The sequence below is a fragment of the Panthera leo genome, chromosome A2 (genome assembly GCF_018350215.1).
Source record: "Panthera leo isolate Ple1 chromosome A2, P.leo_Ple1_pat1.1, whole genome shotgun sequence".
NCBI lineage: Eukaryota > Metazoa > Chordata > Mammalia > Carnivora > Felidae > Panthera > Panthera leo.
This window is the reverse complement of record NC_056680.1, coordinates 133,852,892-133,877,265: the sequence shown is the minus strand read 5'-3', so window position 1 is coordinate 133,877,265 and position 24,374 is coordinate 133,852,892. Positions and strand designations below refer to the sequence as shown.

Sequence of the window (24,374 nt, the reverse complement as noted above, 5' to 3'; positions counted from 1 at the left end):
CCCTCTCCCACTCATACTCTCTCTCTCTCTCAAAAATGAATAAACTTTAAAAAAGAAAAACCTCTGAGTTCCAGGTCTATTTTTTAAGTTTTAAAGTTAAAAACAGGCAGCATGAGTGGGGAAGGGGCAGAGCGAGAGGGAAAGAGAGAATTCCAAGCAAGCTCCAAGCTGCCAGTACAGAGCCTGACACAGGGCTTGAACTAATAAAACCATGAAATCTTGACCTGAGCTGAAACCTTGACCTGAGCTGAAACCAAGAGTCAGGTGCTCAACCCACTGAGTTACCCAGGCACCCCCAGGCTTTGGATGTAAAATTCAAGACTTTATACACCCTCGTTCCCAGTTTCCTCTCTCTTTCCCCTTAGAGAGTGTAGTTTTGTGTCTTCTGGTCTGAATAAGATTTGGGGAAGGAAGGGGAAGGAACATGAAGAAACAAAGTAATCAATACTTCAAGTAATCAATACTCCCCACCATGAAAGAAACAAGTTAGTGAGAGATTGTCATGGGAGTATGAACAGAACAAGGTGCTTGGCTAGGAAGTAAGTTGGTGGGGATGGGCGGGGAAGACTACTTTAGAAAAGTCATTTGGGAAAGACCTCTCTGAGGAGGAGTTATTTGACCTGAGACCTGAAAAACAGAAAATGCAAGCCACATAAAGGGTGAACCTGGGGAAATGGGGGTGAGAGGAGCACAGGGGAGAAGCAGCAGCATGTAAAATGACCCAGAGGTAGAGAGAGCACTTAATGCACTCCAGAAACAGAAAGGAGGCCAATGCAGAGGGGCCAGGAAGGAAGAGTGTGGGACAATGTGTGACTGAGGAGGCAGGCAGTGGCCTTGAGAATAGGGGGTGTTGAAGACTTTCAAGCAGGGAGGAAAATGACAAGGTTTGCATTACAAAAGGATCACTTTGCTGTGGCTCCAGAGGAAATGGACTGGAGAGAAATAAGAGTAGAAGCAGAATACCAGTTAGATTGTTTGCACAGTCTGCGTGGTTTGTATTAGGGCAAGGGCACTGAGAACAGCAGTAGACTTACTTAGATATATTTTATCAGTAAAACTGACAGGGCTTGTTGTCAACTGGATGTGAGGATGAGAGAAAGGGGAGGACTGAAGAGAATGCTAATTAATAGCTCTACCAATCTGGCCAAGTTCATTCCCACTCAGGGGCTTTTGCAGGAGCCGTGTCCTTATTAGGAATACTCACACCTGAGTTTTTTGACGTCTCCTTTCCTATCTTACTTTATGTGCCATGTCTTCAGAAAGGCCTTTCCCATTTTGTTTTCTTTATGCACTTGCACTATCTGGCATTTTCTTGTCTACTTGCTTAGTGCCTGTTTCTCTGCCAATGAGCGAGGACATTTACAGTCTACTTTGCTCCTGCATTGCCAAGTACCTGCCACAGTGTCTGGCACTGGGAAGATGTGGAGAAAGTTTGTTGAATAAATGAGTTATGATTTTAAAAAATAATTTAACCCCAACAGTGGGTTCTGCAAAACTGTTTTTTTTCCTATAAAAGATGTAGGAACATTACCTGGGTCAGGAAACACTAGATTATAGAGGCCATGAACTCCTTTAAATTATATGAAGTATGTGTATGTTGACAGAAAGGAAAGAGACGAATGAACAAACATGCATTTTTCTAAGAAGGATCATAGTTTTCTTCAAATTTTCAAATGAGTCCTTGACTTCAAAAGGCAGTTAAGAAATGCTGTACTGGGCTTGAGGTTTTGAGTAACTTTTCTAGAAGCATTAGTGGGCAATACCCTAATTTACTGCTCAATATTTCCACATCATAAGGGCCTTTTCCTCAAATACTAACTGAAAAGTCTCTTCCCAAGAACCAGCAGTGTCCTTCCGCTGAGTAACAGCCAACTCACGACAAGTCCACGTGGTCAGAAACAGCAGCACAAGGTGGCCTCATTTCTGCCTTTCCCATCTTCTGGAACTACCATTGGCCTAAAACGAGAACAGTGACACCTGCTGGTTTCTCTCAGGAACTGCCACTTTAACCACTTCACTGGTGAAAATTCAAGAAACATTCAAAACGTAAGCTTAGAAACAGAAACTGCTTTCCCTTTCCAACAGAATTTTGAAATGATCAGTGAGACACATAGTGATAGTATTTCTGACCAAAAAAGATGCAACATGAAATTAAAGTGGTCAAAAATGTTAAATCTTTTGGAAGGAGAAATCTATCAGTCTTCTTTATGACTTCTTACTTTTGTCTGTTTTTTGTTTTTGCTTTGGTGTTTTTTGTTGTTTGTTTGTTTGTTTTTGTTTTTGCTTTTAGAAAGGCTTTCTCTAATTTAAGATTATCAGTTCCCAAACATTCGTCATTTGGTTTGGCTAAATCTTTAACCCATCTGAAACTGCATTATTATTGTTACTATTATCATTATTTAATATCAGATGGGATGGGGATGGAGCTCCATTTTTTTAGGGTTATGTGTTGCAGGTGACAAGAAACAAACTAGCAGTGGCTTAAAACAGATATTTATTTCCCAGGTAAAAATCCAAATAGATGGTCCAAGCTCATATAGTTCTCATATATGTGTGCCTGACCCTGATGACCCAAGATAGTGGCATCCAAGTTTCAGGCAACCGGAAGAGGAAAACAAGAAGGATGCATATAGGTTCAAATCTCTAGGAAAGTTCCCAGAAGTTACCCTACAACAATTTTGCTTATCTAATTAGCCACAATTTAGTTACATAGCTCTAAAGGAAGCTGGGAAATGTAGTCTTTATTCTGCAAGAACAGATGAACAGCTAAAAATGGATACTGGGGGCAGCTAGCAATTTTGTCAGATTATCCCTTTGACCTGTGTAAATGCACCCTTCTTAGCACACAGGGTAGTTTCCCACCCCTCCCTAAGGAGATACCCCAAATACCTACCCTCTGACTGCAGTCACCTCAAAGTCCAAGACCTCTGGGTATGTAGGTTTCCTCATCAGGAACAAATGCATCTCCTCAGTGTCCAGCAACCATAAATTAAAAGATGCTATCCACCCCAAAACACCCACTATAAAGTGGAGTTGTAGGAAAAGAATAATCACGATTCAAAAATGGAACAAAGTGGAAATCACCTATCATAGTTGCTTATCAAATACCACTCTGCAGTTATTTCAAGGTCCTCCTAGTCAGGCAATAAAGTGAGTTCCTTGGTTAGCCCATGGAGCAGCCCTGATTCTGCTCTTTGGGAAAAACTCCTTGTCTATTCTTCCCAGGAAGATTTCTCATTTTCTTTAAAAAAAAAAAAAAAAAAAAAAAAAAAATCTTCTATTTGTTTCTGAGAGAGCAAGCGTGTGCAGGGGAGGAAAAGAGAGAGAGGGAGACACAGAATCCGAAGCTGAGCTGTCAGCACAGAGCCAGACACGGGGCTCGAACCCACGGAACTGTGAGATCATGACCTGGGCTGAAGTCAGACCTTCACCGACTGAGTCACCCAGGCGCCCCAGTTTCTCATTTTCCATTACCATTCCTGGTTACAACTGGGACTGTTTGATTAGGGAGGCCACACAGTTTGCCTAGAATCGTACCTGTTTACACCTATTATCCGTGCAATTATTAAAGCTCCCCTTGCTCTCTCAAAAGTACCCAGGTTTGGGTAATAAATTACATAATCATCCCATTCCTACATTCAGTTCATAAGGAACTGAATTCTGCCAACCACAAGAGCTTGGAAGGAAACCCCGTCACAGGTGAGATTGCAGTCTACGACATCACTTTGATTTCGGCTAGGTGAGACCCTGAACAGAGGATCCAGCTAAGAGGTGACTGGACTCCTGACCCATGGAAACTGTAAGATAGATAATGAATCTGCCTTGTTTTTAGATGTCATCTTTGTTATAATCTGGTACACAGCAATAAAAAACTAACACACCTTCTGAAACAAAGGGGTTTAAATGGGAAGGTAATATCCTTATTCTCATCCTTGCCTTCAATGTTGTCCAGCTTATGTTATCACTTTGGAACTGCAGTCTAAACATTACAAGTGGAGAATGATCAATCCTGGCAGTTTCAGGAAATCAATAATTAGTGCATGCAATCTACTAATCAATAATTAGTACATGCAATCTTTGAAAGATCCAATGTTGCAAGAAACCCAACTGGGTTCCTCTCCTCAAAACATCCCAGACACAGGAGGGATTAAGTTCAAGCTGTTAACCCTTTCCTTCCATCTCAGCTGGGAGATTATCTTTAGCCTGAGGGCACAGTGGGTCACCATTCTGAATCTTCTGCCATCTTCCCCATTCTACTTTCCAAGGCATTTGAGGCAAGAATTTGTTTTGTCAGGGCCTAACAAGGGCCACTGGCTTTCTAGCTTAGCTTTCTAGCTTACAATATCCGTGTCCTGAATCCTCCAACCAATGGAACAATATTCCTTTCCTCTAGGGGGCTGTTCTTGATTGTTACAAGGATTAGGTGTCATTGGCCTTTGGGGCAGAGGTGATAAGTGCACCAGAGTGCAGGGTTTGCACATTGCACTGTATTCAAATGTCAGTAGACCCATTGACAGACATTGCCTTTAGCCAATGCCACCACCTTTTAGGTTTTGTTACCTGTAGGACCCCACTTCTGGTACCAAATTGTATGTAGAATGAGACAGAAGTAATTTTTAAAAACAGCAGTGGCTTAAATAAGGTACAAATTTATTTACTTTTCTAAGTCCAATCAGGCAGTCCAATATAGGTAAGTCTTTCTATAGTGTCATGGGACTCCAGCTTCATAGGATCTGGTTTTCAACTACCTATTAGACTCTTAATTATTGTTTTGTGGGTGCTTATTAGACATAAGGAAAATTAACCACTTGTCAAAAAAGTGGCAAACAAGTTTTCTGTGGGTGGTTTTTCTTTCAACTTTGCTTAGAGTATTTTAAGCCATACACAAAACCTTGATTTTTATGAAGTCAAATATATTTATTGTATGGATTGTCAGCTTTGTCTTACAAAGGTCTTCTAATACTCTTTTGAAATTACTTGAAAGTTGTTACCATGATTTCTTCAAGAACTTTTATAATTTATACCATTAGATCTTTGATCCAATTTCAACTTGGTATGAAGTGTGAGGTATGGATCCAAATTTATTTAGTTTTTCCAGCTGGCTATTCTATTGTCCCAACACCACTTACAGAGTCATTCATCTTTACCCCATTGATCTGAGATCCTGCCTCTAAAATCAGTACTGATACAAAATTTTATAAAATATTTCACTGAGAGGATTCTGTTTCTTTCCTTTACTCTGCTAATGCAATGAGTTACATTACTAGATTTGTTTACAAGGAATAATCATTGCATTCCACTGATAAATCTTATTCGGTCATAAAGTAACATGCTTTGATTATCAGTACAGTAGTAGATTTGGACAGTAGTTCCTTTAACTTTACAGAGAAGATTCATCAATAGTTTTTTGGTGCTTTAAGGTTATGTATGCCAGGTTCATTAAATGTATTTCCATCTTTTTCTGACATCCAGGAAGTCTAGAGCACAGAAATGATCTGCATATGGAAAGTCTGATAAAGTTCACTATAAAACAATATGGGTCTAATGACTTTTTAAAGAGGTATTAGTAAATTTCCTCCTCAATTTATTCTATGGTTATGACCTTCATCATTTTTACTACCTTCATTTGGGTCAATTGTGTGTGTTTGTGTGTGTGTATATCCTCTCATACAGAGTTCCAAATGTGTTGGCCTAAGTTATATTTGTTACAAAATATCAGACATAAAAAAATTGAGATTATTGTAACAAACATCTGCTTACCCATCACCTAGTTTACAAAATAAATTCTTACAGATACAATTGATTTCTCCATACTGTTCCCCAATCCCGTTCCCATATGTTCCTCCCCAAAATACACTATTCTGTTTGACTCCACTCCTTGTCTTATACATATGCTGTACATAAAAGTCTCGGAAGTTTTAAAATTTACACTCAAAACTGTACTTACCTTTCTGCAACTTGCGTTTTTCTCTCAATATGTATACTATGTTGCTATATGAAACTCTAGCTGAGGAGTTTTTAACAGCTGTATGCTACCCCAGCGTTAACAAACCACAGTATCTGTATTCATCTGTGTTGCTGGATATTTAGACCGGCTTAAGGTTTTCCCAATACAAGTCTCTGGCATTTCCTTTTTATTTTTTTCTCCTTTGTGACGCTCCAAAATAAGGGGGAAATGACTGCACATGAGAATTTTTTTCTACATTTGAGATATTTTCAGTTTCCTGGAACAATGATCTCCTATATTTTCCTGGGCATTCTGAAAGTAAAGTCTTCCTTAAGGGTCTAATTTATACCTAAGAGATCCATGGCTCCTTGGTATTTCTCTTTAGCCTTCCTTTGGGAAGCAAGATGCAACCCCTCGTTTTCAAGTATAAGTCTGGAAGAGATGTGCATCAGTGTTCATTCAGATTCTGCTAACCTAGCAGAACAAAACTTGAAGGCAATGAGGAAGACAGTGACTTTTACTGTTCAGTCATGACTTCCAGAGGTATCCTTTTAAGAGAACTCCTTTGATATTTATTTGGTTTAAAAGCTGGGCATTTCACAAATTTCCCCAAGAAATTATCTTCTGAGACATACCAACCAACTTTGTTTCCTTAATGGTCTTCTATTAATCAGAGAACTTTAACTTCGTGTTAGTGAAGGTTTGTTATGAGAAACAGTGGCTGATTTGACATCTGTGATATATGTATTCTCTAGCCAGTTTAAGTAAAAAAAAAAAAAAAAAAAATTATTCTGTTACAGTCCTAGTACACAAGAATAAAAGGAAAAAAAACCACTGTCTGTTAAAAATGACATTAAACTAAGCAGTTTTCTTAGATTATACCAAAACTAGGGATAACATGTTCTAGTTATCTTATTAGCCATACTCTCTAGTTTTATAAGAACACTTACTTTCATTTTATCCTTTCTGTTGATTTAATTTATACTGAGATATGTATAAAAGCAAAGTCACATTTAGTTTTCAACTGGATAATGCTGTCTGACCCATGACATACCAGGGAGCCAGCTACACTAGAAACCCATTAGCTGTATTCTGATACTCCATTAAGGTACAAGAGGATTTCCTGCCTAAGTTGCATACATACTTACAAAATATATGAGTGTGCATTCCAGGAAAACTTCCTCAGCTGGCCATTTCTTTACACACTACCTTAGGGGATGCCTGGATAGCTCAGTTGGTTAAGCATCTGACTCTTGATTTCAGCTCAAGTCATGGTCTCAAGGGTCCTGAGATCAAGCCCTGAGCTGGGCTCTGCGCTGACAGCCTGGAGTCTGCTTGGGATTTTCTCTCTCTCCCTCTTTCTCTGCCCCTCTCCCACTCTCTCTCAAAATAAATAAACTCAAAAAAAAAAAAAAAAAAAAAGCTACCTTGTTAACTTAGGTTTGAAGTTTATCTTGTAAATACTCTTATTTTGTTACCCATAGCACACCTTCCAAAATAGAAACAGTCTCAAGGTGTACTAAGATACGAGTACCCTCAACCCTTAGAACAGGTGGCAAACAGCCTAATCCATTTTTCCCAGATATGCCTTAAAAATATCATCACTTTCTTTTAAAAAATATTTATTTATTTTAAGAGAAAGAGCACACCCAAGTAGAGGAGGGGCAGAGAAAGGAGAGAGAAAATCTCAAGCAGGCTCCAGCATTGTCAGTGCACAGCCAGATGTGGGGCTCAAACCCACAGACTGTGAGATCATGACCCAAGCCAAGATCAAGACCCGGACACTCACCCGACTGAGCCACCCAGGCGCCCCCATCACTTTCTATATATGTTGTGATGTGAAAAAGTTTAAAGGACACTGCCATAGACTCATCACTACTTTATAGATTCCTTCAGGAAACAATTTCATATTTTGAGTCTACAATGCCTAGAAAGGCTGGTTCTCTGAACACAGTGTGGTTAATCTTAAATGATCTGACATTAGTTTCTAATACCAATTAGGCCTTAAAAGTTTTACTGGTTCTTTTAATTTTAATTGAATATTTTGAATATTCTTCAATAGCCAGCTAGCACTACTGGCCAATCCTACAATAAAGCTTTTGTGTAACACTCAGAATATCAAATTTGAAGATGTCTGTACAAAGTCATGCCTTTAAAAAATTTTCAGTTTCAAGGACAAAAATACTACAACTTAGGAATACCAAGTACATTGTGCTGTTGCTTTTAAATAATCTATCCTAGAGAACTGAAAAGAAATACATATCCTTCTCAGGATGTTTCACAGCACACACGTAACTACAAAATACCTGTGTTAACTGTTGCCAAAACATGCCTTTATATTTTACACCCACTATCTGGCAAAGGCACAAACTGATTATCAGCATGGGAGGTCTTCTCAAAGGATCTTACACCATTCCAAAGTTCTTGGTGTGAATTCAGTAAAAAATGATTTTAACAACAGAAAGGGCCATCCAAACGCTGTGGCATTTATCTATAGTTGTTTTCACTTTCCTAAGAATTTCACTTTTCAAGAACACTCTTAATGAACCAGAACTTCCAGGACACCTTTTTAAAAATGTTCCTGGTTCCCATTTTAGTTTCCAAAATCCCAAATGAAGAAAGCCTCATGAATATCTGTACCATATATTTACCTAACTTATACAAATGTATTATAAATGTGTATTTAGGAACAGTCCTGAAAAACAGCACTGATGTCAGAATACTTACTTATACCCACAGCAACCCCAGGCTTCACAGCTGCTTGAACTTCTGTCCCCTCCTACTTTAGCCAGTAACTCTCTTGATCATATTGTTATGACTAATAAGTGTTAACTCCTCAAAATCTCAATTTTAAACACATCACCCTAACCACTGCTTCCTGCATTTCCGGGTCATTCCCTTCTAGTACCCCAACTCTAACCATATATAATCCACTGATTGTACCCCATTCTCACTATCCCTCCCTTCCTTTCTTGGCCTCATTTCCCCCGCTTACCTACCTTAAATTCCACAGGTGATCATTACAACCCTGCCCCCCTCTTCCTGTGGTCAGTCAGGCTTTCTTGGCAAAACCACAACTTTGGTTAAATTCAGTTCATCTACTCTATGCCTGCACCCATGCAGCTTTATGCGCTTAAGAGAGCCATACTCACTGGTCTCACTTTAAATCATCACTAACCTTGAGTCAGCCTTCACTTTGCCTGGCTACCAAACCCTGTTGCCCAGGCCCATTCACTCCCCCATTCTTCCAGCCAGGAGTACCCCTCTACCTCCTGTCTCCAATATCTAACTGCTACATGGTATTTCCCCTTGAAATCTAAAACCAAGCTCCTGACCAGCCCTTCCCCTCAAATCTCCAATTTCTCAACCCCAAAATGTCTCTGACATTTCTCTTTATCTCACATTCTGCAATTAAACTTTGGGCAAATCTTCTTGATTTCACCTTTAACATATACCCAAAACTTACCACCTCTGTAGCCGATAGCTACCACCTCAGACCAAGTCAGCATTTGCTCTCAACTTAGGTCAGCCTCCTAAGTGTTCCCCTAATTTTGCCCTAGCCTTCATACTTCAGCCTTAAGGCATCACCTTCAAGACAACTGCATGTATTTTCAAGACAACACTCTAGACCATAAAATAGCCAAAGTAATTGACCTTCAGGGGATACACACCATGACAGTCTAACTGATATGACTGAGCTAGCCTATTAAGATTCATCTAGTACTTAGTTCAGAATTATCATAAGACTTTTGAAAATGTCTTTTTAAAAAGGGAAGAGATAAAATAACATTGCTAATTCATTTTCTTCAGAAATCCCAATATGGCAAAACTTATATTTTAAAATTAGAGAAAACAATTTAACCAAAACCATCAAATTTCATATTAAATTCTCAATGTTTTCAATGCCCAACACTGATTTTTAAAAAGGAATTAAATAACATGCTTTCACTGAGAAATTTTTAAATTCTATACAATTCAAGCTAATGAAATATTTTATTGTACATAATAAAAGTGGTGTTTAAAAAAAAACACTTCCAGGCCCAGACATCTGCAGGAGTATGTGAGGAAGGGATTCCACTGGAGTATAATAAGCAATACTCGATTGAATGAAACCATAAATCCACCCCACTCTCTATAGTAAATACTAACATTCACCACAGGTTTGAAATCCTGTAGCATCAGTACATGTATATTTTAAAATATTACAAACATGCTTATGATGCATAGGAAGACGGAAAAATTTAGACTGTAATGCACACCATATGTACTCCCAGCTTTTCTAATTTACAACCAGTTAAGAATCACAATATCCAAAGAAAGTATTTTAAAATAGTATGTGACTCACTGATAAGTGATATTCTACTCAAATAAATAGGAAAATTTTCATTTTAATGTCACACTGAATTTCAGTACTTTTCAATCCAAGAAAAGAAATAAACTGAGACATGGTCATGAGTTCAGGATTATATATATTACAATTTGCCTTGTTATAATACATTTGTGGCTTTATGATAAAAATAACTCAGGGACATATGGAATTCAAGCTAATTTGCGTAACTGTCACAAGAAAAGAAGCATTAAATGCATTTCTGAAATAAGTATTTTCATTTAATTTCAGAATCTCAAAACAGCATTAGACCTTGGCCTCGTTTAAAAAAAGTTTAGTTAAACACTAAGCTAGCTAAATAACCTTCTTGAAAGGTTCAAACACAATTGATATAGAAAATGCTTTCCCTCTAATCTCAATCTTACATAAATGGAAGAGGTGAGGGGGAAAAGGTAGACAATTTCTTTAGCAGCATATATGGCTAAATCCATCAACCACCTTAAACTAGAATGTCCACTATTGACCCCATTAAAAAGAACTGGGCAAATATCAAAAGTTACCCACTTCATAAACCAAAAGACAATAATTTTAGGGTTACGATAAGTAAAATATTTTTGAAAACTTCAAAAACTTTTAACATTAAACTAGAGGAATCATCTCTTAATTGTAAGAAAGATAGGTATAACAGAAAGTAAAAGACATTTAAACTTAACTGATTTTCAATCATCTGTGAACAAAAGAAATGAGAAAAATAATGGTTGATTAGCTAAGCTTTGTGCTCTAACCAAACTAATTAATTACAGTGATTTTAAATGGCAACAGCCCACCTGACTGGGTAGCTTGACAGTTCTGAATACTTTTGCAATGATTTTTTTTAAAACGCAAAGACACTAAAATGATCCGGTCATGCAGTGTTCATCTTATGCATTCTGCATCTCTTTGCCAATCTTGTAGCTAAGGATCTTGTTCCAATCGATCTTAGTGCGTGTAACTGGCAACTGTCGACGTAAGGCTTTGAAAGTAGTGTCCGACATTGTCTGATAATTCTCACTGATGGCGGTCTATGAAGAATAGTAGTTAAAGTTTAAAAAACCATCGGAACAGAACAATTTATAAAATACAAGAGATGTTTTAGGAAAAATCTTTATTTAAGCAGCCTCTTTCACTGTTTTTAAAAAGTAGGAAAAAAAAAGTAAAATAAAAACCCCAATGTGGTTTTAAATGCTATTTAAAAGCAGCTAAGAACAAGCTTATTATTTTTTTAAGTAAGTTCTATACCCAACATGGGGCTTGAACTCACAACTCTTGAGATCAAGAGTTGCTCTTGTGCTCTACTGATTTAGCCAGCCTGGTGCCCCTAAAAGAAGTCTCTGATCATTATGAATAATTAAATTTAATGAAATGAACTTGCAAATTAGATTTGATATTTGTGTGTCCTCATTGTGAATCTATTTTACTATTTCACTCAGAACAATTTTATAAATTACTGTTTGCAAGGACCAGAAATGTGGCCAATCCACAAATTAAATGCCTAAGTTCAAGAGTGTAGTTTAGAAGCTGATAAATAATGTAAAAAGTAGAGTATAAAATGAAATAAGAGCTAAGAAAATTATACATAATCTAATTACTTTGGGAAATACTGCATAAATTAAAAATTTCAATCAGAAATAAAATAAACATTTAAAATCTTAGCATACTGTGACCAATACTCAGAAATTACAGTTGGCTACAACAGTTTTGGCTACATTTTTGTAAGTTTGCCACTGAAACAAAAGAAACAAAAAACCCAAAACACTGTATTTTATTATAGTGAAACAATGAAAAAAAGTCAGGCTTATGACTGAAATTAAAATTTCAGTGCCATAATTTATCAGCAAATATAAATCATGTAATAGTTTTGAAAATCATACCTGGTATTCATTTTCTGCAGCTTCTACAATCTTTATAAATTCTTTTGCTGTCTGCACCTCATTCTGAATAAAAAACAAAACCAAAAGTAAATAGTAATTTAAAACTACACTATTTCAGTTTTCCAATTTTTTTGACTATAGTTGACACACAATGTTACAGTAGTTTCAGCTGTACAACATAGTGATTCAACAAGTTTATACATTATGCTGTGCTCACAAGTGTAGTTACCATCTGTCATCATACAACACTACTATAGCATTATCGATTATATTTCTTATTCTGTGCCTTTTATTCCCATGACTTTATTCCATAACTAGAAGCCCGTATTTCCCACTCCTCTCCACCATCTTGCCCATCCCTCACCTCAACTCCCTCTGGCAATCATCAGTTTGTTCTCTGTATTTATATCTGCTTTTTGGTTATTCATATATATTTTTTTTTAGATTCCACATGAGTGAAATCCTATGGTATTTGACTCTCTCTGTTTGACTTATTTCACTTAGTATAATACCCTGCAGGTCCATCCATGTTGTTGCAACTAGCACAATCTCATCCTTTTTAATGGATATGTAATATTCCGTTATCTGTGTGTATAACTGTATATACATAATTGTGTGTGTACACATACACACATCTCCCACATCTTCCTTATCCATTCATCTATTGATGGGTACTTAGGTTGCTTCCATATTTTGTAAGTAAGGTTGCAATAAAAATAAGGGGTGCTTAAAAAAAAAAAAAATAAATAAAAAAAAAAAAAAATAAATAAATAAAAAAAAAAAAAAAAAAAAAAGGGGCGCCTGGGTGGCGCAGTCGGTTAAGCGTCCGACTTCAGCCAGGTCACGATCTCACGGTCCGTGAGTTCGAGCCCCGCGTCAGGCTCTGGGCTGATGGCTCGGAGCCTGGAGCCTGTTTCCGATTCTGTGTCTCCCTCTCTCTCTGCCCCTCCCCCGTTCATGCTCTGTCTCTCTCTGTCCCAAAAATAAATAAAAAACGTTGAAAAAAAAAATAAAAAAAAAAAATAAGGGGTGCTTGCACAATTAGTGTTTTCATTTTCTTTGGGTAAATATCCATTAGTGGAATTATTAAATCATATGGTATTTCTATTTTTAATTTTTTGAGGAACCTCCATACTGTTCTCCACAGTGGCTACACTAGTTTGCATTCCCACCAACAGTGCATGAAGGTTCCTTTTCCTTTATATGCTTGCCAATACTTATTGTTTCTTATCTTTTTGATTTTAGCCATTCTGATAGGCGTAAGGTGACATCTCATTGTGGTTTTGATTTGCATTTCCTGATGATTAATGATGTTGAGCATCTCTTTATCTGTCTGTTGTCCATCTGTATGTCCTCTGGAAAATGTCTGTTCAGGTCTTCTGCCCATTTTTTCCCCCTCTGCCCATTTTTAATCAAACTGTTTTTTTGGGTGTTGAGTTGTGTAACTTCTTTATATATTTTGGATATTAACTAACCCCTTATCAGATACATCACTTGCAAGTATCTTGTCATTCGGTAGGTTCCCTTTCTGTTTTGTTGATGGTTTCCTTCACTGTGCAAAAGCTTTTTACTTGATGTAGCCCCAGTAGTTAATTTTTGCTTTTATTTCCCATGTCTTAGGATACGTACTTTGAAAAATGATCCTAATAGCAAGATCAAAAAAAAAAAAAAAATCACTTCCTGTGTTCTCTTCTAGGATTTTTATGGTTTTAGGTTTCACATTTAGGTCTTTAATCCATTTTGAGTTTATTTTTGTGTGCACCAGTATTATTTTTAAATAAGTGTGTCAATGTATGTATGGTTAATGGTTTACTATAATTTAATAAATAACACAGATGAAAATTATGACAAAGGGAAAAAACTATAAGATCAGTTATCCTAAGTCCAAGGGGAACTAGGCAAAAATATTTTAAAAGTCTACAGAATGAGCCTGGTTTCACTGCTTAAGGAAAGTGAAGTCTTAACACATATTGATGGCGCCTTGGTGGCTCAGTTGGTTAAGCATCTGACTTCAGCCCTGGTCATTAACTAGTGGTTTGTGTGTTTGAGCCCCAGGTTGGGCTCTGTGCTGACAGCTCAGAGCCTGGAGCCTGCTTCGGATTCTGTGTCTCCCTCTCTCTCTGCCCCTGCCCCACTCATGCTCTTTCTCTCTCTCTCTCAAATATATAAATAAACATTAAAAAAATATATTGATAAAAACTTCAGTTATAACACTTAACATGAATCTGACAATCTTATAGGTAAGTAGTCACAGATTTCTAATTAATGACTATCTAAATATTATTAAATAGGTACTGAACAATATTTACCACCATAAAAATACATTTTAAAAATATTAGGAAAAGCCTAAAGCTAAAGGTGAGGGGCACATGGGTGGCTCTGTCGGTTGGGTGTCTGACTTCAGCTCAGGTCATGATCTTGTGGTTCATGGGTTCAGATCCCATATTGGGCTTCATGCTAGCAGCATAGGGCCTGCTTGGGATTCTCTCCCTCACCCTTTCTCCCTGCCCCTCCCCAACTCCCTCTCAAAATAAATAAACTTTTAAAAATAAAGTTTAATGTGAATTTACTGTAGTGTTTAAATATGTTCTGGAATATATGGCTTTCTTTACTTTTTCCTAACAGTAAAAAAGTTAATAAAAATCTAGACTTTTTCATATATCAGTAGTAATGTAAAATTCTCTAATATCTTATTTTATGTATCATACATATTTGCATATATATATTTACATTTCCATAACATGTGCATTTTTTGTCCAAAAATAGTGGAAGGAAGGAAGGGAGGAAGAAAGAAAGAATGAAAGAAAGAAAGAAAGAAAGAAAATAAATCCTGTGTAAGGTAAAGTGAAAAATGCATTTCTAAATAGCAGCACAAAAGGCGTGTAAGTCAAGTTTAATTACTATGGCTGTCTCTCACAACTCCAGTCTATAATTTTGTAGACAGCTGTCTAGTAGGAAAAATCTTTGCTCAGTGTCAAACTCCCTAAAGAAGAGAGTACCAAGTACCCTGTTATGCAAATAATGTTACATGTATGCATATGATATAGAACAATACCAAATACAGTCTCATGGAAAACCAGACATTAGTTTCTTTTACTGGCAAATTTTACAAGTAGAGTACCATTTAGCAAAAGGCAGAAATCATCTAAGTGTTAATGAAACATTTTTTTAAATACCAGCTCTCATCCCTTCTCAGGTAGCATCTGGCCTTACACATTGACACATTTCTTAATGTTAAATCAAACACTTTCTTATATTAAAAATTAACTCTTTATATTTTAGGTTAGCTAATTTTGTATATTAGTAGTTGATGTTTATAATATATTGGTACTTTTAGGTGTACCTAAAGTATTTATGGGAAAATGTAAAATTTGACTATTAATGTTATATTATTAATATCAGTGGGACAAAAAAATTCCACAAATAAATAGCTGCATATGTAATGGAAAGAGAAAACTCTGTGGGGAAATAAAAGCAAGTTCAAAGTTTCTTGAATTTGAAAGCTGAACTTCAGAAAAACTTCATTAAATCATAATCCAGATAGAGGAGAAAAAAATAGTTTAAAAGTTAAGTACACAATCAAAGACCTAAATTTAAGAGGTAAAACTACAATTTTCTCAGAAAAAAATACTGGGGTAAATCTTCATGACCTTGGGTTAGGCAAAGGTTTCTATTAATATACCAAAAATACAAGTAACAAGAACAAAAAAATAAATTAGACTACATCCAAACTAAAATCTTTTGTTCTGCAAATGATACGATCAAGACACATGGAACAGGAGAAAATATTGGCAAATCCTGTATCTGATACAGGACTCCTACCCAGAATATATAAGCAACAATCACAACTCAACAATAAAAACACAAATAACCAATTAAGAAATAGACAAAGGATCTAAACAGACATTTTCCCAAAGAAGACATATAAATAACCAATAATACATGAAAAGATGCTCAGTATCATTTTCCATCAGGAAAATGTAAATAAAAATCACAGTAAGATTCATCATTCATTCATCATCTGAATTCAAGATTCATTCATATCAACTAGGATTGTTATAATCAAAATGACAGCCATAACTTTTGGTGAAGATGTGGAGAAATTGGAGCCCTCATAGGCAACTGACAGAAATGTAAAATGGTGAAGCCACTTTGGAAAAAGTCTGGCAAAAGTTCTTCAAATGTTAAACATAGAACGACCGTACGACCCAGCAATTCCACTACCGCCAAAGAAAAATTAAAACAAATTAAAACAAGAAAGAGTACACAAGGTTCACAGCAGCAAAAAGTAAAAAACAACACAAATGTCCATCCAACTGATAAATGCAATGTGGTATATGGAATATTATTTGGGAATAAAAAAAGTATTTAGTACTGATATATGTTCCAACATGGACACACATTAAAAACACTAGGTTAAATGAAAAAAGTCACAAAAGACCACATATTGTAGGATCCCATTTACGTGAAATGTCCAGAATAAGCAAGTCCATAGAGTTAAAAAATAAATTCACAGTTGCCTATGGGCTAAGAGAGGTTTGGGGAAAGGGCTGGTGGGGGGATGGGGAGTGACTGCTAAAGGGTACTGGGTTTTTAGAAGACAAAAAAGTTCTAAATTAGATTCTGGTGATTATTGTACAATCTTGCTTATATACTAAAAAACATGGAATTTTGTACTTTAAATGAGTAAATTGAATGGTATGTGAATTATATCTCAGTAAAGCTGCCAAAAAAGTCAGGTACAGATTTCTAGTTACTTACCATCTTTAATCTACCTAAAAACACTTCAATCAGAAGCAGAAATATTACTTAAAACATTAATTCCAAAACTGTTCTGGTTTTATAGAAGCATTAGGTTGTTGAAATTTTATTTTGGAATTAATTACTTACAGACACTGTTAGGGAATCTTGTATATCTTTATGACTCACTAACTGAACATTACCATCTTCATAATAATGAACCTATTAGAAAAAGAAATTATAGAGACCACATTACAGGAATCATCAAGATCTTCATAGCTTCAACAATCACATCAGTGCAAATGACTATCAATTTCCACTCTAAACCTAGACTTTTCTGCTGAGCTCCTGACCTTTCAAACCCCAGTGAAACTTTCTGCTCTCAGTCTAGTGAGGAAACAAATTTGCAGTTCATGCATTTACTCAGGCAAGCCCTCCACCAACCTGACTACTGGACGTTTTTACCTCATAGATATTCTACTGGTATCTAAACTCAAGATATCCAAAACTGAGCTCACAATATTCCCTCCCAAATGTTGCTCCTCTTTTGTGCATTTCCACCAACCATTTAATTCCTCGAATTCAGACACGAATTTATTCAATAAACATTAACTGAGTGATTACTATATATGCCTGCTACTACAGAAAGTTCTAGGGACGCACAGCTTTAAAAAAAAGAGTCCCTGGCCTTATATTCGAACACAACACAGTAAGAGTTATGTACAAAGTCTTGAGACTATGAGATTTAAAGAAGGATTTCAAAAAAGAGGCAACAATACTTGCATTTAGCAATATGAGTATGACAATTAAACCAGGGAAGGTAAGGCAACTGAACTTAGAGAACAGCATTCTTTAGAAAGGCTTGGAGATACTTATAGCTGGCGTTGTGTGTGAGATTGGAGAGGGAGAAGAGTGGCTAGAGAAATAAATAGATAAAGACAAGTCAACTTTGGGCCTTGCATGCCATGCAAATATGTCTGGACTATCTAGTTGGTTAGAGTGGTCTTAAGTAAGAAAGTAATATATCTAGATTTACATTTTTAAAAATTATCTTTGCGATGGTGGCAATGTGAAAAATAGATGAGGGGATGGAAAAGGGTCCAGTAACTCAACAAAATAACAATTATATGCTAGGCAACATGCTAACTGATGAAGATAGAACTGTGAGCTAGACAATTCCAGCTCTCAACAAGCTTTGGCTCAACAGAGGCTTAGAGGCTTCATTTTAGAAATTATCCAGGTGAAAGCTACTGAGGCCTAACTATCGGCCTCACTGGTCATCATTTATCAAGAATTTCATGTCTGGCTCTGTTCTAACCATTTTGCCCGTATCAACTAATCTTCAGACAATCATCTGAGCTTTCTATTGCTGTTTTCGTTTTTTGACTCATGAGGAAACAAGCAAAAGTGGCTAAATTAAATGACTTCCTGTTGTCACACAACTAAGCGAACAGTGCTGGGATTCAAACCCAGGCAGTCTGCTTTCAAAATCCATGCTCTTAGCCTCTATTGTCTTGCCCTTAATGGACAGTTATACTGAGACATAAAAGCAATAGGATAAAGGTAAGAAATGTATAGTGGAGTCAAATGATAGAAGAGCAGTATCTGATTCATCTTTATTCCTTTATGGCTTTTAGCACAACACCTTTCATGGTAGTTAACAAATGTACTGAATAAGTAAGTGAACCAAGACAGAAAAAGTCATTTCCTTTAACTTGTTTAGTAATATTTATATTCAAATACTTGGCCTTAGTTATTAAAGGTTTTTCTATATAAACATTTGAGTTTACATTAAGAGTCAAAAAATTCAATTATGGTGGATTTCTTATAAGAAACCAAATAGGAGTACAGAAGATACTTAAAGGATATATGTCATATGTACATATATTAATATATACATATAATAAATAGGTATTTATAGTCCAATACACATCCAAATACTAATATTAAACTTCACAATTCCACCTAATTCAGAAGACAGAACAGCACAACTCAAATTCAGAGGATGCTTGGATGAACAAACTGTATGATGAGAAGACCAAATGGTAGCATCTAATTTTAGCTGTGTTTTGAGAATCTGTAAGCTATCCTTGCAGATTTTTGATGAGTGCAAGGTTATTTGAAAGATGAAATCAGCACTACTTGTTTTTCCCATTACCTCAAAACAAGGATCTGGAAAAGAAATGGTGATTGTGTACTAAGAAAATGTAAACTTATGAATTAGTTGTTTCTCTGTTCAGAATCATCTCAAGATCAGTAAACAAATACTTTTTATTTCATACCTGAATTTTCAAGATGCCAACCACTTGAGTGGTTGAAGGAGTGATTGTAAACTTCCACTCTGACCTCCAACGACCATTCCTTAAAAATAAAAACAGCAGCTGTAAATAAGGTAGGGAAAATAATTTGAATAAATTTTAAGTTCCAGATTTAAATGTAGTGCTACAGCATGAGAGTAAGTGGGAAGGACACTGGATATTCATTTTTTAATCACTGAAATATTTAAAAGAATCAAAGGGTTAAGTTCAGTTATGAGCTATATTTAATCTTAAACCTATTGATAAAAAAGGGCCTATATAATGGATGGAACTAAAGAATTCTAAAGCTAAGGCTTAAAATACAGTTCAAAACTAAATAATATAAACTACTTTTGGAGAAAATCTTAAGCTACTTCTTCACAACCGACACACTTGCGCTTTAATTAAGAATAAACTGAGTAAATAGGTGAAAGGGAATAGGAGATACAGGCTTCCAGTTATGAAATTAATAAGTAAAGAGGATAAAAAGATAGGAAGAGGGAATATAGTCAAAAGTATTGTAATAAGGTATGGTGACAGATGGCAGTTTTACTTTTGGTGAGCACAGCATAACTATAAACTCGTTGAATCATTACATTGTATACCTAAAACTAATGTGACCTTGTGTGTCAAGTACACTTCAATTAGAAAAAAAAAAAGAATAAACTGAATAAATGTTCAGATCATCAGGGGCCTTCACAAATACAGTCAATGCAGTCTGACATTCAGTGAACCAAATAATTTTAAAAAAGAATGGACAGAAATACAACATTTCAAGGTTCTGATATTTAGATTATATAAGGAATTGTACGAGTCAATTTTTTTTTTCTTTTCCCGTTTTAGGATTAAATTTCCACATAAAAGGTATAACCTCTTCTCACTTCTCAAAGGGACTTTTCGGGGGCATCTAGTGGCTCAGTCAGTTGAGCATCTGACTTTGGCTCAAGTCATGACCTCGCAGTTCATGAATTTGAGCCCCATGTCTGGCTCTCTGCTGTCAGTCTGTCAGCATGGAGCCTTGGCTTTGGATGCTGTGTCTCCCTCTCTCTGCTCCTCCCCCACTTGCGCTCTCCCAAAAATAAATAAATATTTAAAAAAACACAACTTTTGGCATACAAATTAACAACTTTAATGGTAGGAAACTGTGACATCACAAACAAGCAACGAGTATACTGTTAACTCATTTTTGTCTCCCAGATAATGAATTTTATCCTGTTTTTTTCTGCCTTTTCGCAGCAACCCTTCCTTCTACCTCTATTTGCTTTTTGAATACTAAAGACATATTATGAAATGCAAACTGATACCTGTTAGGTTTTTCTGAACAGTACCATGTATTTCTAAAATAGCCATAGAGCTAATGGATTCACTATACTGGCTTTGCTATAAAATTACTTCTGGCATCCTTACAGTATTCTTGCAATCTACCCAATCATGAAAATCCATAGAATGAGAGTACTCTCATAGCTACAGTTAACACTTAACATCTGAAAAGTGCTATTATTAGAACAATGTTTCTGATCTACAAAACAAAAGAGAATTTTATACCATGTCTTGATGTTGAATGATATCCAAAATTATCTATAAGTAGCTCATTTGGAAAAAGAACCTAGGTCTATTTATTTTTTATTTCATGATTCCAAAAGAAGTTACAGTATTCCTTTTATTTGGGTATTAGTACTGAGTAGTAGTGAGTTCTAAGCACATACATTTCAGATTTATTATGCCCACATGCATATATCAACACTGACTGCAAAAAGAAAAAAGTAATTCCGAATCAGGTAATGGTAACAATTTAAGAACTATTTCAAAAGATCCTTCCACAGGCATTACTACCATATAGTAATGGTAAATGATGCTCAGTAGATGGTACCCTTTTATCAATGGAGTACATACTTGAGATGTCCTAGACTTTATATTCTTCCCTTCTCTTTTATTAACACTGTAATTAATAAATGTGTTTTTATTCAACAAACATTTATTAGGCCTCCAAAAAACTGCTAACCATTAGGGAAACAGTAGAGACCAAGAAGAGAATGTACTAGTGAAATCTAAGAAACGCCCATGATTAATACCTTTCAAGTTTTATTCCATCTGTATTTTAGGCAAACTGAAGTATATTTCTTTGTAACAAACTATTTAAGATTGTACTGAGATTATTGTGGTATGTCATGTTTAACACTTTGGAATGTCATTTAAAATTTATCTTTTCTAAAAAGTGGAAGTAAGTTTTAACTTCAATGATACAATGTTCATAGTGGTAGTATGGGAGAAAAATTCACATTTTTGTGAAGCAAATTCGTGAGAATAGAAAAGTCAAGAACAAACATCATCTTCATTTTACAGATGCTAACGCTCAAGTAAGTTCTATTTTTGAAAACTGATTAGTAAATTCACTATAACATCTCCAATACATTTTAAAGTAAAACTTAGTAATAAGAATTTTCCTTTAATAGTTCAACCTCAGTAAGATTGATTTTTGGATATATATCTTAGCACAAATACAATAAATTAATAATGATTTTGTGAAGATTTATTTCTTTAGGATATTGGTAGGTTACTGCTACAAGTTTTTATGCCTAAAATGGAGACACTACATTTATATTAAGTTCATAAAAGTAACTTTGTACACCAGAATCTTTAGGGAACTGCAGCTTGTCATAAAGGCATATGTTTACAGATGGAATTGATTTTCCTTCAGTGATAATGGATCTGCATTCCTCCAAATGTTCTTGGTTAACCTTGTAGCCTTGCATTTATTTCTAAGATGGTTAAACAGTGGAGCAATCTTGGGCCATGGACCAAATCAGTCCATAGGGGTTATTGATACCTCTTACTCTACCCTCAAGAGCACAACCAACTTAGGTAACAAGTCAAATATTATGACTATACTTACTCTGATGATCTTAGCATGTATTAACAAAACAGGAGATTAAAGGTAAACACTTCACTCAATTCTGAGTTTATGAAGTCTTGCTGAGCCTCAGAATTTTATTAAAAGAGGTATCTCAGAAACAGTCTTGTCCAAAAAATAAAAAAGCCCAACAACATGTCAAAGGTCCAAGATTAATAGGGAAAGTCATTGCTTTAGGGAACTGGGCTTTTATAAGAATTAATCAACAATATAATTTGATCACAAAATTATAATCTAGTTAAAATGAAATTATGATTATAATCTGCCTCATTGTATAAAACATGTCATCACTTCCTTACATTGGCCAACCAAGCACACTAAGCAATCTACATGAAAACATCTACTTCAGAGCCCCCAAAGTTCACCAGAAAAATCACTGTTCTTTCCTTTATGATCACCTCTGTCTTCCTCTCCCATATAAGTCTCACTCAGGAACAATCCCTTCTCAGAATGAGCATATGGGCTTGCCAACTGGTCTGCTCACAGCCACAAATGTTCTCTGAGGATGCTGCTTGCAAGTCTCTAAAAACACTCAATGTAATCCCACGCTCTTTTCACAGAGTGTCAATGGATTTACTGCTACCTTTAAATAAGTATGCAGATTATGAAGCAAATACCTTTCTTATATGAAAAGGCTGAAGTTTCATGTTTAGACTGCACTTAGTCAATTATAAACAAATAAGGTATAGGTCCAACTAATAAAGCAAGGACTACAAAGGATATAAACAATGTCAAAATTCCCAAAACACAGAATTGTCACTTACCAAAAGTTTTTTGCTTGGAACTGATGGCTTTCTATGCATGCAATAATGGTTTGCTGTCCATCTATTTTTTTACCATATACCTTAATGGCAAAAATAAAATAAAATAAAATAAAATAAAAAGAAGAGTGAATTCAGGGCCACAGAATGTTCAACTTTAAACATCTATAAAAAAAAAAATTGTGTATCACTTTGATAGGAACATATAAAAGAATACCAAGTAGGTCATTATTTCAATATAGTTGCTAGAAAAACAAGTACTCTAACACATACACCTATAATCACAAATTCTTAGTGAATCATGAAAGAGCTCAAAATTTATTTATTTACATTAAATATTTATTCTGAGACAGAGTGCAAGTGTGGGAGGGGCAGAGAGAGGGGGGACAGGGGATCTGAAGTGGGCTCTGCATCAACAGCAGCGAGCCCAATGTGGAGCCTGAACTCACAAATCATGACATTATGACCTGAGCTGAAGTTGGATGCTTAATCGACTGAGCCACCCAAGTGTCCCAAGAGCTCAAAATTTATGAAATAGGGTTGCCGGGCGGCTCAGTCGGTTAAGCATCCAACTTCGGCTCAGGTCATGATCTCGCAGTCCATGAGTTCAAGCCCCGTGTCGGGCCCTGTGCTGACAGCTCAGAGCCTGGAGCCCGCTTCAGATTCTGTGTCTCCCTCTCTTTGTCCCTATCCTGCTCATGCTCTGTCTCTCTCTGTCTCAAAAATAAATAAACATTTAAAAAAAATTTTTTTTAAATTATGAAATAAAACTCATTATTACACTCTAAAATATTCACAAACATCCTAGACATAGCAAACTTTTCATTCCAAAAACAGGTATCACATGGACAGTTTACTTTAAATGTATAGATACCAATTTGGCTGTTTACACACAAATAAAAAATTGGATCTACATTGTGATTATCATCTTTGTTTCCTTTACGATCTTAGGGGTTGCCATTTCTTTAGTCATTTTACAAAGTATGAGGACAGAGCTGAGAAAGTTCATTTACGTAGAGATGAGAAAGGTCATTAATAGAATGCCTGTGATAATATGATGACGTCATTTCACCTCTTGCTTACTGCCTCAAAAGTAATGGATACTTTTGTGTCTTTCAATCCTCCTGGAACAAGTAAGATTGTCATACTCAACCTAGCGATCTATTCTTGAGTTATTCCTCCAAAATAATTCTAATCAACAAGATTATAATTCAAAGAATTTGTAAAGTATTTTTGGTTATGTTGCAATTTTTCCTCAAGTAATTACTGAGAGCTAGATACTTAATGGGACCATATGAATTTCTGTCCTACCCAGAAAACTTCTGAGAGTGAAATGGGATACTACTGGTAATGTTAATAATTATGTTGGGAAAACAAGTATAAACAAGGATGTATGGTAACCTTAGGTTCCAGAGGTAGGCAGAGGCCAGGTCCACAGGGCTACAAAAGTTTGGACTCTGTTCAGAAGCCTGGATTCTATC

General features: G+C 35.8%; 1 protein-coding gene across 2 annotated transcripts in view; it reads right to left on the bottom strand.

The window, feature by feature from the left end:
• Positions 1-226: 226 nt before the first annotated feature.
• CAPZA2 (capping actin protein of muscle Z-line subunit alpha 2) overlaps positions 227-24,374 on the bottom strand; it is a 69,662-nt gene continuing 45,514 nt past the window's right edge. The window contains exons 6-11 of one of the 2 annotated variants that reach the window (XR_006197989.1): positions 22,897-22,976; positions 19,207-19,285; positions 17,075-17,146; positions 12,185-12,247; positions 11,102-11,335; positions 227-1,956 (exon numbers count right to left, since the gene is read on the bottom strand). Coding sequence is in view for 1 of the 2 variants with exons in the window: in XM_042922855.1 (XP_042778789.1) it covers positions 11,195-11,335; positions 12,185-12,247; positions 17,075-17,146; positions 19,207-19,285; positions 22,897-22,976 (435 nt within the window). In the remaining variant the exon portion in view is untranslated. Of the gene's footprint in view, positions 1,957-10,315; positions 11,336-12,184; positions 12,248-17,074; positions 17,147-19,206; positions 19,286-22,896; positions 22,977-24,374 lie in introns of those variants that run through there. The other variant, XM_042922855.1, reaches the window with a different exon arrangement.